Source organism: Bombina bombina, chromosome 4 (assembly GCF_027579735.1).
Source record: "Bombina bombina isolate aBomBom1 chromosome 4, aBomBom1.pri, whole genome shotgun sequence".
Taxonomy (NCBI): Eukaryota; Metazoa; Chordata; class Amphibia; order Anura; family Bombinatoridae; genus Bombina; species Bombina bombina.
The window spans coordinates 916620128-916633796 of NC_069502.1; the positions used below are offsets into that span (position 1 = coordinate 916620128).

At 39.3% G+C, this 13669-nt stretch overlaps 1 protein-coding gene across 1 annotated transcript in view; it reads left to right on the forward strand.

Moving 5' to 3' along the window:
• The window catches only part of TTC27 (tetratricopeptide repeat domain 27), a 1013239-nt gene extending 1006000 nt beyond the window's left edge, over nt 1-7239 (forward strand). Inside the window, exon 21 of the mRNA XM_053711856.1 lies at nt 7015-7239. Within this exon, the coding sequence (XP_053567831.1) occupies nt 7015-7137 (123 nt within the window). The 3' untranslated portion in view covers nt 7138-7239. The remainder of the gene's footprint in view (nt 1-7014) is intronic.
• Nucleotides 7240-13669: the final 6430 nt, after the last annotated feature.

Sequence of the window (13669 nt, forward strand, 5' to 3'; positions counted from 1 at the left end):
TTTACTCCTATTATCATTTTTTCTTCGTTCTCTTGCTATCTTTATTTGAAAAAGAAGGCATCTAAGTTTTTTGGTTCAGTCCTCTGGACATTACTTTTTTTTATTGGTGACTGAATTTATCCACCAATCAGCAAGGACAACTCAGGTTGTTCACCAAAAATGGGCCGGCATCTAAACTTACATTCTTGCATTTCAAATAAAGATACCAAGAGAATGAAGATAATTTGATAATAGTAGTAAACTAGAAAGTTGCTTAAAATTTCATGCTCTATCTGAATCACGAAAGAAAAAAATTGGGTTCAGTGTCCCTTTAAGCATGATAGAAAAAGATAGAATCTGGTGCCTTGGATTCTGAGGGTTAAAGCCAAACTTTCCTTTGTAACTGAATATTGTAAAATTGTAATCTTTATATTGTGTTGTATTTGTTTTATTTCAAAAAAATTGAATGGCGGACACAGTTAGAGGGGGAGGGTTAGAGAGTTGTTTGGGAGGGATCAGGGAGGTTGGAGGGTAAGAGGGATCCTACACTGCAGAAAATTTTGAAAAAAATCTAAAAAAATATTTCATTTTTTTTTAAAAAAAAGACTGTCTGCCAGTACCTAAGATGGTAGGTGTGAGGGAAGTAAGAGAGCTGCTTGGGAGGGATCGGGGGTGGGAGGGTAATCTACACTAAAGTTAAAATTAACCTTACAAGCTACCTGAGCAATCCTGATCGCTGACCTGTGATTGGTGAGTGATGTCCTTGCATCGTCAATAGTTTTACCCACAGCGATCAGGATTGCTCCGAAGAAAGGATCCAGTGATCAACCAGTCGCTAGACATTTTCTTGAAAAAGGACATGGGGTTCAAGACCTTCGTTTTACCCTCATCGACCATGTCCCCCCCACTAAGACGGGGTGGTGATCGGAAGAAGCTTCTTCTCCAGGTCTAGGCGAAATGGATATACCGCCTGAATACTTTACAACCTAATGGTTTGAATACCATGTTTGACTGGCACTGTTTTCTCTGAACAATCCATGAGAGTCCAGGGTTCCATTTACTAGTATAACATATACTACTTAGTCAGTTAACAGGCTTTTTTGTTGGTTGAGAGTTTATGAATTATTCCCTTAGTCTTTCCCTGTTCCTGCTATATAGATCATAGAGTTTGTCTGTAAATCCTGTACAGCTGGTGGTTGTACCCTGTTGTGGAATATAGGGGTCGATCCGATAAAAATCGTCGCCCGCAAAAGCCGGCGACGCCAATATTTGCGCGGGTTTGGTATCACATATACGGCGTAACCTAGAAGTTACGCGCGTATATTTCTGCCGTCGCCCGTAGTTTTTTGGGCTATAGGCAGGTATACCAAACCAGCGCAGTTTGGTATCCAATATGCAGCGTAAGGACTTACGTGGCGAAAATTGAGAAAACTTACTCCATTTTCACCTCGCCACAAAAAGCAGCCGTAAGAAGCCTTACGCTGACTATTGGAGCCCCGTAACTCCCTAAACTGGCTGCTAAAATAAACCTAACACCTAACGCATGCGCAATGTCTATCTCCCTGTCAACCGCGATCTTCTAAAATAAACCTAACACCTAACGCATGCGCAATGTCTATCTCCCTGTCAACCGCGATCTTCTAAAATAAACCTAACACCTAACGCATGATCGGAACAGCCAATAGAATGCGAGCTCAATCTGATTGGCTGATTGGATCAGCCAATCGGATTGAACTTGAATCTGATTGGCTGATTCAATCAGCCAATCAGATTTTTTTAACTTAATTCCGATTGGCTGATAGAATCCTATCAGCCAATCGGAATTCGGCGGACGCCATCTTGGATGACGTCATTTAAAGGTACCTCATTCGTAGTTCAGTAGTCGGCCGGGATGGATGCTCCGCGGCGGCGGAGCGAAGAAAGAAGATTGAAGATGCCGCCGGAAGAATGAAGACTTTGCTGCCGCTTGGAGGAAGACGTCGCCGGAGGAAGAATTCTTCTTTGCCGCTTGGAGCAAGACATCGCCCGGATCGGATCAGGAGTTCGGCCCGGTGTGGTGAAGACAAGGTAGGGAGATCTTCAGTGGGGTAGTGTTAGGCTTTTTTAAGGGGGGTTTGGTGGTTTTAGAATAGGGGTATGTGGGTGGTGGGTTGTAATGGGGGGGATATTGTATTTGTATGCAAAAGAGCTGAATTCTTTGGGGCATGCCCCACAAAAGGCCCTTTTAAGGGCTGGTAAGGTAAAGAGCTTTGAAATGTGTTTAATTTAGAATAGGGCAGGGAATTTTTTTTATTTTGGGGCTTTATTATTTTATTAGGGGGCTTAGAATAGGTGTAATTAGCTTAAAAATCTTGTAATCTTTTTTTATTTTTTGTAATTTAGTGTTTTGTTTTTTTTTGTAATTTAGTTTAGTTAATTTAATTGTATTTTTAGATAGATGTTTGTAGTTTATTTAATTTATTGATAGTGTAGGTGTATTTGTAACTTAGGTTAGGATTTATTTTACAGGTAATTGGGTAATTATTTTAACTAGGTAGATATTAAATAGTTAATAACTATTTAATAGCTATTATACCTAGTTAAAATAATTAACAATTTACCTGTAAAATAAATATTAACCCTAACATAGCTACAATGTAATTATTAATTATATTGTAGCTATCTTAGGGTTTATTTTATAGGTAAGTATTTAGATTTAAATAGGAACATTTTAGTTTATAAATGAATTAGATTAATTTAATATAAATTTAGTTAGGGATGTTAGGGTTAGATAGTGTTAATATAGTTAATATAAATACTATAGTAACTATATTAACTATATTAACCCTAATATAATTAGGGTTAATATAGTTAATATATATAATGTAATACCTATATTAACTATAATATACTTAGGGTTAATATAGATAATATAGCTGGCGGCGGGGTAGGTAGATTAAATTAGGGGTTAATCATTTTAATAGAGATGGCGGCGGTGTAAGGGGCTTACATTAGGGGTTAATAATTTTAATATAGATGGCGGCGGTGTTAGGGGCTCACTTTAGGGGGTTATAGATATAATATAGCTGGCGGCGGGGTACGGGAGCGGCGGTTTAGGGGTTAATAACTTTATTAGGTTGCGGCGGGGTACGGGAGCGGCGGTTTAGGGGTTAATAGCTTTTTTATTGTTAGGATAGTGAGGGGGGATAGCGGATAGAGGGTTAGACGTGTCGGGCTTTGTTAGGGAGGCGTGTTAGACGTGTCGGGCTATGTTAGGGAGGCGTGTTAGACAGTGCGGGTGTTTTAGACTTTAGTCAGGTTTTATAGGCGCCGGCAGTTTCTAACGTGCCGCAAGTCACTGGCGACGCCAGAAATTTGTACTTGCGCAGATTTCTGGACATCGCTGGTTTGTCAGACTTACGGCACGTTATCATCTGACGGCGACTTATATAGGATAGCTCGAGTTGCGAGCTGAAACTGCGGGCGACGCCGGTTCCCTCGCTTGCGCCGCAAACTGCGATCTATATCGGATCGCGCCCATAGTTTTTAGTAGGTTTATTGAGTAGTGTTCTGCACATCTTTTTAATAATATATTTTTCTGATTACCATTATCGTTTTTCATATGGTGCTAAGTTATAGGAGACTCACTAGTATGCCATTGCTACTCCTATTTAGAATGATGGTTTCCCTGGTTGTAATCATTGTAGGGTTTATGAGCATCGCCACCACTAATATCTAACTTAGTTAAATGAATGTTATATCTACAGATTGCCCCTATGCACTGGCCTAGGATCGAGTATTTTATTGTTTCTCGCTTTTCTGTGTTAGCATTGCCACATACCGTGTCGACATTTGAGCATATGTTTAAATTTGAGCATGTGTTTATTTGTTTCTATGGGAATCACAATGCTGCATGCTGATTGGCTTATATATGGACTGTGATTGGTTTCCATGAGGCTGTTTTTCCTTTGTCGACGAACGGCTGATAAGATTCATTCAGATGAATATACAGATCGATAAACAATTGGTGGCTGATAATATAAAGACCAGTTAAGTCGTATTAACATTAGGCAAGGTGGTTGTTACTTGTAGTGATTGGTTACTCTCATGGCACTCAGTGATATTGCGCTGAGAGATTGTGGGTTGTCAGCTGTCAAGCGCGGTAGCCGTGAGATGATTGGTTGCAGGTCAAGCAATGATGTATCGGGTCTCAGAGCAGTACTTCCTGTAATAGGCACGGAGCGGAATCGCTCCGGGGGCGGCTACACGCTCTACAGATGACCCCCACAATACACGTATGTAGGTAGTTTTAATGCCTTTCAGATTGCAGTTAGCACACACTATGTGAAGTTGTTTGGTTCTGTGTGAGCATCCGCAATTGGGTTGTTATGATATTTGGTCATTGATCGTTTTTATAGTTTTATTAGGGTTTGATATATCCCCCACTGCTCAGTATTTACTGTTTTCCTATTTCCCCTTTACTTCAGGAGTCACTAACACTGTAATATTGATACTCAGACAGTTCATGCATATCACTTTAATTGTCAGTATGACTCAGTGGTCACCTTGACAACAGCTGTTTGGCGTTTTTTTTGTTTAATGAGGGGGTGGAGTTTATTATTTGTTTGCTATAAATGTATTTCACTTTGTATCACATGTGTCTGAGGAAGGGGATACATTATCCCCGAAACGTTACACGGTCACAGTAAATTTGCTTTTGAAAAATCCAGTGAGTGCAAGTCTCTTTTGTATGCTGTTTATGGTGCTCGGACAAAATTCCGACGGACAAAATGCCGAAACACATTCGTCCTTCATATATGTCCGAAAATACACTGCTTCCGACTGCACGCCGAACAGCACAATCACGTAATTGCGTAATTGTCATCAGTAAAAAAGTGGAAAATTTAAATATATATTGTGGCTACTGAGGTAAAAAAACAACACAAACACTTAAATAAATAAATTTAAAAAAAACATCAAATTAAAAAAATGGAGTTCATAAAGACGTGTAAAGGAGGAAGAAAAATGTTATATGAAGGTTATGCATACATTGTAGACAAAAAAAAGAAAATGTCACATATTGGAGATGTGAAAAAAAAGGTTTTTGTGGAGGAAGGCTAAAAACCATTAATGATATAATTGAAAAAGATGCATCAAATCATTCACATCCACCTAATGCAGCAAGAATTTTATCTATGAAAACAATTGAAAAAATAAAAGAAGTTGCTAAAAATTCAGAAGAAGTAACATCAAGCATAATAGAAAATTGCACATCTAATTTCCCCCTTGAAGCAGCAGGAGCTCTACCTAAAAAAGAAACTCTTGCCAGAATGGTACGTCGACATCGAACAACACCAAATGGAAACATTTTAAATGATGATTTAAGAAAAACAACCAGAGGAGAAGATTTCATCATGTACGAAAGTGAAAATTTAATCATTCTGTCTACTAAAAAAAATGTAGATCTTCTTTCAAAAAAACAACACTGGCTCTGTGACGGAACATTTGACTCAGCTCCTTTAGGTTTTCAGTTGTATACAATACATGTTTTAATAGAAGATAACCATACCATACCATTAGTATACTGCATATCAAAAAATAAAAATCAGGAAACTTATAATTTAATTTTTAGTATTATAAAAGAAAAAAATCCAGATATCAATCCTATATCAATTACTGTAGATTTTGAAAGAGCAGCAATAAATTGCATGACAAATTTTTTACAAAATACAATAATTTATGGATGTTTTTTCCATTTTTCCCAATGCCTGTGGAGAAAAATACAATCTTTGGGCTTAAAAATATGGTATAATAATGAAAAAAATGCTCTGATCATAAAATGCTTAGAAGCATTAGCATTTGTGCCAGTGGAAGATGTAGTTGAAACATTTAATGACTTTGTAAAATCAATAGAAAAACAAAACAGTAACATTTTGTCTGAATTTTTAAATTATTTTGAAAAAACCTGGATTGGCGAACTACAACAAGGTACAAGAAGAAAACCTACTTTCGATATTACGATGTGGAACACTTTTGAAAGAACAAAACTAGGGTTACCTAGAACAAACAACTCTCTAGAAGGATGGCACAGAGCATTTGACCAACGAATGTCTATAACCCACCCAAGCATTTGCAGACTAGTTTCAAAAATAAGAAAAGAACAAGCAGAATGGGAGTTAACAATTGAAAAAATTAATTCTGGAGTTGAACTGAGAAAAACCAAAAAAAAATATGAAATCATAAACAACAGGATAATGAAAGTTTTAGAAAAATACAGTGAATACTCAAGATTAGACTTTTTAAAGGCAATAGCACATAATATATAAGATTTACTTAAATAAATCAAGATACATTCGGCCGAGGGCAGATACGATCCAAAATTTTCTGTTACAATCAGTGACTCTGACGCCGCAACCGCCTCTGGGAACCTATCCATGGGTCCCTACCCTCACGATGTACTTTTAACACATAATATAATTATTATAATTATAATATTATAATTAATATGTTATATATAAATTGATTTAATTGTCTTTTGTCAGTCCACTATTAAAAATGTTATAAATGTTATATATAAGTTGATTTAATTGTCTTTTGTCAGTCCACTATTAAAAATGTTATAAAACCGTGATTTTTAAGCTTCATTCCCACCCAGCAGCCGGATAAATGTCTTTCGGAATATTGTCCGTCGGACAAATGTCCGTCGGACAAGCGTCAGTCGGATAACAGTCCGGCCACGGCTGTTTATGACTATTCACTAGCACCCTGGTAGTTTAAGTTTAAGTGAGAGTGCACTTCCCTGCTACACTATATATATATATATATATATATATATACACACACACACACACACACACACACTACACACAACGGCAAATCTTACATGTGATAGCAATTTTATTTAGAAACACACAAATGTATTATAAACAGCCAATCCAAAAAATAAGATTTAAAATATTTGCTCTTCATTTATGTATGTAGTAACTCAAATAAATGCTAAAATAATGATTGTACATTCTTTGTTTTTCTCATATTATTTTTCTTTCTTTTCTACAGCAACTTTTTACAGAGGTAGAAAGTGGAGACATTTCTTCAGAGTTGGCTGATGAAGTAAAAACAATGGACGCACTTATCGCAGAACTCCAAGAAATGAGCAATCAGTTAAGAAATCAATACTGAAGAAATAGCCCTGTGAGAGAATTAGCGCACAATATGTGGCTTTCAATTCACTGTGTCTGTTCCAGGCACAAACGCTGCTTAATAAAGCTTTTCTTTATAAGATCCTGTGTATTTTGAGGTTATTTGTCTCACTTGGTTACAAATTTCTGATCTTTTATTAAAGTCATGTGTTTTGACAACCTTTAATGAATTTGGACTTTGTGCAATGAATGTGATTTTATTATTTATCAAGCACTTATGTAGGATTAGTTTTACTTGAGTGCCTCAAGTAATTGGCTATAGGCCACCAAATAAAAGAAACGTCTGCTTACAAGGAATGTTGAAAAACGTGCAACAAATGTCATACGCTGAGTCAGTGCTCCAGAAATCGATAGTGAAATATTAGGATGCAAATCCCAGGTATTTTTCTGCATAATATTAAAAGTGATGTGACAGAATATGAGCCAGTAATGTGACATTAAACACCTTGAGATTGTAGTAGTTTGCTGTATACTTTCATTATGTGGTTTGCCTTCCTTTCCTGTAATTTAAGGTAAACAGCACAAGATTTGTATACACTGACAGACAGCTGTACAGTTCCCAGCAACCCAGGCAGTTAACCCCTGAGCTCCCTTGGTGAGCTCAGGTATTCAGTATACCTGCAATATTTTTATGCCCCCCTTTCACGTAATTTAGCTCTGAAAATTGTGGCTTTTCTAATTCTCAGACCTGAAAAAGCACACCTCTCAAGGCTAACCCTGCTACATATATTTTCCTAATTGGTTTATATAGATAACAGCTACAAAACAATGCATGTAATACTAACATTATGACTGTGACTACCCTTGTTGTCTGCAGACTCAAGCCCGGATTGGCTCCTCCAAATAAGGCAAGTAGTGGGTGGAGTTTGAATGTTACACAATTCTGATGACTAAGTATACATGGCATACTTCACAAGGCTAACTCCTGCCGCAAATCTATCGCTTATTGGTCTCAGCAGTGATTATCAGATAAAAACCTGCAAAACAATGTAAGCTTTACTAATATAATGAGGCTATCTATGTCTACTCCAGTAACAGGTCTGGAGTAAGAGGTTTGGGGTGTGTGGAGTTTGGCTATTAAACACAATTGCAGCAAACAAGTCGTTAATGCATTTAGTTACATTTTTGTGAAAACATTTAAGTTTAATTTGTATTTGTATTTAAGGGAACAGTTCTAGAAATAAAACAAAATGTGGACCATAGGCAAGGGTCCCTTTGTGTTCTGTGTGTGGGGTCAGGTTAGGAGTTACTGGTTTTACATGGGTGGAGCTGGACATTCCATGTGTAGACTTGGTAGGTCAGGGGTGTGATTAGGTCGAGGGGCAGCTGAAAGGCACTTTCACACTATGGGGTACACTCTTAAAGATTGGGGTGCTTTTGTAGCTCCATAGAACCACCACTGGCTTGGCCAATGCTTTTATCACTTTTTTGCCCCACAAAAGGCCCTTTTAAGGGCCATTTGTAGTTTATTGTAGGCTAGGGGTTTTTTTTATTTTGGGGGGGCTTTTTAATTTTGATAGGGCTATTAGATTAGGTGTAATTCTTTTTTATTTTAGATCATGTATTTTTTTTGTAATTTAGTTTTTTTTGTAATTAGATACTTTTTGTAATTTTTAGAGTAGTTATTTTTTAATGTGTAGTTTAGTTTTATTTAATTGGTAGTTAGTTTCATTTTAGTTTAATAATTATAATAGTTTAATAGTTTTTTTAATTTGAAAGGTAAGTTTAATTTAATTTAAGATAGGGAAATTGTAATTTCTCTTACATGGTGTATCCAGTCCACGGATTCATCCTTACTTGTGGGATATTCTCATTCCCTACAGGAAGTGGCAAAGAGAGCACACAGCAGAGCTGTCCATATAGCTCCCCCTCAGGCTCCGCCCCCCCAGTCATTCTCTTTGCCACTCTAACAAGTAGCATCTCCACGGGAGGGTAAAGTGAATGTGGTGTTAGATTTGTAGTTTTTATTTCTTCAATCAAAAGTTTGTTATTTTAGAATAGTGCTGGTTTGTACTATTTACTCTGTGGCAGAAAGTGATGAAGATTTCTGCTGAGAGGAAAACGATTTTAGCATGTTGTAACTAAAATCCATTGCTGTTCCCACACAGGACTGTTGAGTACCAGAAATCTTCAGTTGGGGGGAACAGTTTGCAGGCTTAACTGCTTTAAGGTATGTTTCAGTCATTTTTTTCTAGTCAAGACAGAGTAATGCTAGAAGACTGACAAGAATCCCCATGTGGGAAAGGTAAGCCATATTCTGAGACTTAGTATAGAAGGAAGGCTTATTTGAAAGGGCTCAAAACACTGGTGGACACTGTTAAGGGGCAATCGATTATTTTTTTACAAAAATCTGATATTTATACAAGTTTATATTACATTTGAAACACTTTTTTGGGGTTTATTCTGCATGGCATATATTTAGACACCTATTTTGGCTTGGGAAGGCCCCACAACTCCAGAGTGAAGAGGGAGGGGGCCTGAAATTCGCGCCTCTGTTGAGCAGTTGATTTTACAGACAGCTTCATGCAGCTCCATGTGAAGGGTCCAGAGATTACTTGAGGACTTCAGAGAGGAACCATTCGGACAATCTTACCGATGATCCAGGAAGGTCAATATATGACTACCGTGGATCTAAAGGATGCGTGCCTACATATTCCTATCCACAAAGATCATCATCAGTTCCTAAGGTTCGCCTTTCTGGACACGCATTACCAGTTCGTTGCCCTTCCTTTCGGGTTGGCCACCGCTCCCAGAATTTTCACAAAGGTGCTAGGGTCCCTTCTAGCGGTACTAAGACCGCGGGCATTGCAGTAGCACCTTATCTGGACGACATCTTAATACAGGCGTCGTCTTTTCACAGAGCCAAGGCTCATACAGACATTGTTCTGGCCTTTCTAAGGTCTCACGGGTGGAAGGTGAACATAGAAAAAAGTTCTCTGTCCCCGCTCACAAGGGTTCCCTTCCTGGGAACACTAATAGGCTCGGTAGAAATGAAAATATTTCTGACAGGTCAGGAAGTCAAAGCTTTTAACTACTTGCCGAGTTTTTCATTCCATTCCTCGGCCTTCTGTAGCTCAGTGCATGGAGGTAATCGGATTAATGGTTGCAGCAATGGACGTCGTCCCTTTTGCCTGAATTCATCTCAGACCACTGCAAATGTGCATGCTCAAACAGTGGAATGGGGATTATGCAGATTTGTCTCCTTAAATACAAATGGACCAGAAAACCAGAGATTCTCTTCTCTGGTGGTTGTCTCAGGATCACCTGTCTCAGGGAATGTGCTTCCGCAGACCGGAGTGGATCATGTCACGACCGATGCCAGTCTGTTAGGCTGGGGTGCGGTCTGGGACTCCCTGAAAGCTCAGGGCCTATGGTCTCGGGAAGAGTCTCTTCTCCCGATAAACATGTTGGAACTGAGAGCGATTTTCAACACGCTCCAGGCATGGCCTCAACTAGCGGAGGCCAAATTCATCAGATTTCAGTCGGACAACATCACGACTGTAGCGTACATCAATCATCAGGGAGGAACAAAGAGTTCCCTAGCGATGAAGGAAGTAACCAAGATCATCAAATGGGCGGAGGATCACTCCTGCCACCTATCTGCAATTCACATCCCAGGAGTAGACAACTGGGAGGCGGATTTTCTGAGTTGTCAGACTTTTTACCCGGTGGAGTGGGAACTCCACCCGGAGGTTTTTGCTCAGCTGACCCAGCTATGGGGCAGTCCAGAATTGGATCTGATGGCGTCCCGTCAGAACACCAAACTTCCCCTTTACGGATCCAGGTCCAGGGACCCCAAGGCGGCATTGATAGATGCTCTAGTAGCGCCTTGGTCCTTCAGTCTAGCTTATGTCTTTCCACCGTTTCCTCTTCTCCCTCGGCTAGTAGCCAGAATCAAACAGGAGAAGGCTTCGGTAATTCTGATAGTGTCTGCGTGGCCACGCAGGACTTGGTATGCAGACCTAGTGGACATGTCATCGGTTCCACCATGGAAGCTGCCATCGAGGCAGGATCTTCTAATACAGGGTCCATTCAAGCATCCAAATCTAGTTTCTCTGCAGCTGACTGCTTGGAGATTGAACGCTTAATTTTAGCTAAGCGTGGTTTCTCTGAATCAGTTATAGATACTCTGATCCAGGCCAGAAAGCCTGTCACCAGGAAAATTTACCATAAGATATGGCGGAAATATCTTTGTTGGTGTGAATCCAAGGGTTACTCGTGGAGTAAGATTAGGATTCCAAGGATATTGTCTTTTCTCCAAGAAGGATTGGAGAAGGGATTGTCAGCTAGTTCCTTAAAGGGACAGATATCTGCTCTGTCTATCCTGTTACACAAGCGTTTGGCAGCAGTACCAGACGTTCAGGCGTTTGCACAGGCTCTAGTTAGAATCAAGCCTGTCTATAAACCTGTGGCTCCTCCATGGAGTCTAAATTTAGTTCTTTCAGTTCTTCAAGGGGTTCCGTTTGAACCTTTACATTCCATAGATATTAAGTTATTATCTTGGAAAGTTTTGTTTTTGGTAGCTATTACTTCTGCTCGAAGAGTTTCAGAATTGTCTGCTTTGCAGTGTAATTCACCCTATCTGGTGTTCCATGCAGATAAGGTTGTTTTGCGTACCAAACCTGGTTTCCTTCCAAAAGTGGTTTCTAATAAGAATATTAACCAGGAAATCATTGTTCCTTCTCTGTGCCCTAATCCAGTTTCTAAGAAGGAACGACTGTTACACAATCTTGATGTGGTTCGTGCTTTAAAATTCTATTTAAAAGCAACTAAAGATTTCAGACAAACATCATCCTTGTTTGTTGTCTATTCTGGTAAAAGGAGAGGTCAAAAAGTGACTACTACCTCTCTTTCCTTCTGGCTGAAAAGCATCATCCGATTGGCATATGAGACTGCTGGACAGCAGCCTCCTGAACGAATTACCGCTCATTCCACCAGAGCTGTGGCTTCCACATGGGCTTTCGAGAATGAGGCTTCTGTTGAACAGATTTGTAGGGCAGCGACTTGGTCTTCACTGCATACTTTTGCCAAATTTTACAAATTCGATACTTTTGCTTCTTCGGAGGCTATTTTTGGGAGAAAGGTTTTGCAAGCAGTGGTGCCTTCCGTTTAGGTTACCTGACTTGTTCCCTCCCTTCATCCGTGTCCTAAAGCTTTGGTATTGGTATCCCACAAGTAAGGATGAATCAGTGGACTGGATACACCATGTAAGAGAAAACAGAATTTATGCTTACCTGATAAATTACTTTCTCTTACGGTGTATCCAGTCCACGGCCCGCCCTGGCAATGTCAGGTTCAAATTTAATTTGGTAAAACTACAGTCACCACTGCACCCTATGGTTTCTCCTTTTTCTCCTAACCGTCAGTCGAATGACTGGGGGGGGGGCGGAGCCTGAGGGGGAGCTATATGGACAGCTCTGCTGTGTGCTCTCTTTGCCACTTCCTGTAGGGAATGAGAATATCCCACAAGTAAGGATGAATCCGTGGACTGGATACACCGTAAGAGAAAGTAATTTATCAGGTAAGCATAAATTCTGTTTTTAATATAAAGTTAGGGGGTCGTTAGGTTTAGGGGTTAATAGTTTATTTTAGTATATTCCATTGTGGGGGGCTTTCGTTTTTAGGGGTTAATAGTTTATTTTAGTATATTTCGTTGTGGGGGGCTTGCGATTTAGGGGCTAATAGGTTTATTATAGCGTTGGTGTGGGCGGACGGCAGATTAGGGGTAATAATATTTAAATAGTGTTTGCAATGTAGGAGGGCAGCGGTTTAGGGGTTAATAAGTTTATTATAGTGGCGACTATGTCGGGAGAGTGGAGGAATAGGGGTTAATACATTTTATTAGTGGCAGCGATGTCGGGAGCGGCAGATTAGGGGTTCATAAATTTATTATAGTGTTTGCTATGCGGGAGGGCCTCGGGTTAGGGATTAATAGGTAGTTTATGGGTGTTAGTGTACTTTGTAACAGTTTAGTTATAAGTTTTATGTTACAACTTTGTAGCGTAACACTCATAACTACTGACTTTAGATAGCGGTACAGATCTTGTCATTTTAGGCTGTAACGTTCACTTTTTAGCCTTACTGCAAAACTCGTAATACCGGCGCTATGGGAATCCCATGAAAAAATGTAATTTTTAGGAGTGCGGGATTGACGTTACGGTACAGGCTAAAAGGCTTGTGGTACACCTATACCGACAACACTTGTAATAGCTGCAGTGCTGTTTTAACCCTGAAAATGCCATGTTTTCAGCGTTACAAGCTGCAACGCAAATCTTGTAATCTAGGTGATTGTTACACACAAGTAGGTTGAAGCTTAAAGGGATGTGATACCCCAAAAAATTATTTCATGATTGAGACAGATCGTACAATTTTAAACAACTTTCCAGTTTACTTTTGTTATCTAATTTGCTTCATTCTCTTGGTATTATTTGTTGAAGGAGCAGTAATGCACTACTGGTAACTAGCTGAACTCATCCGGTAAGCCAATGACATGAGGCATACATGTGCAGCAA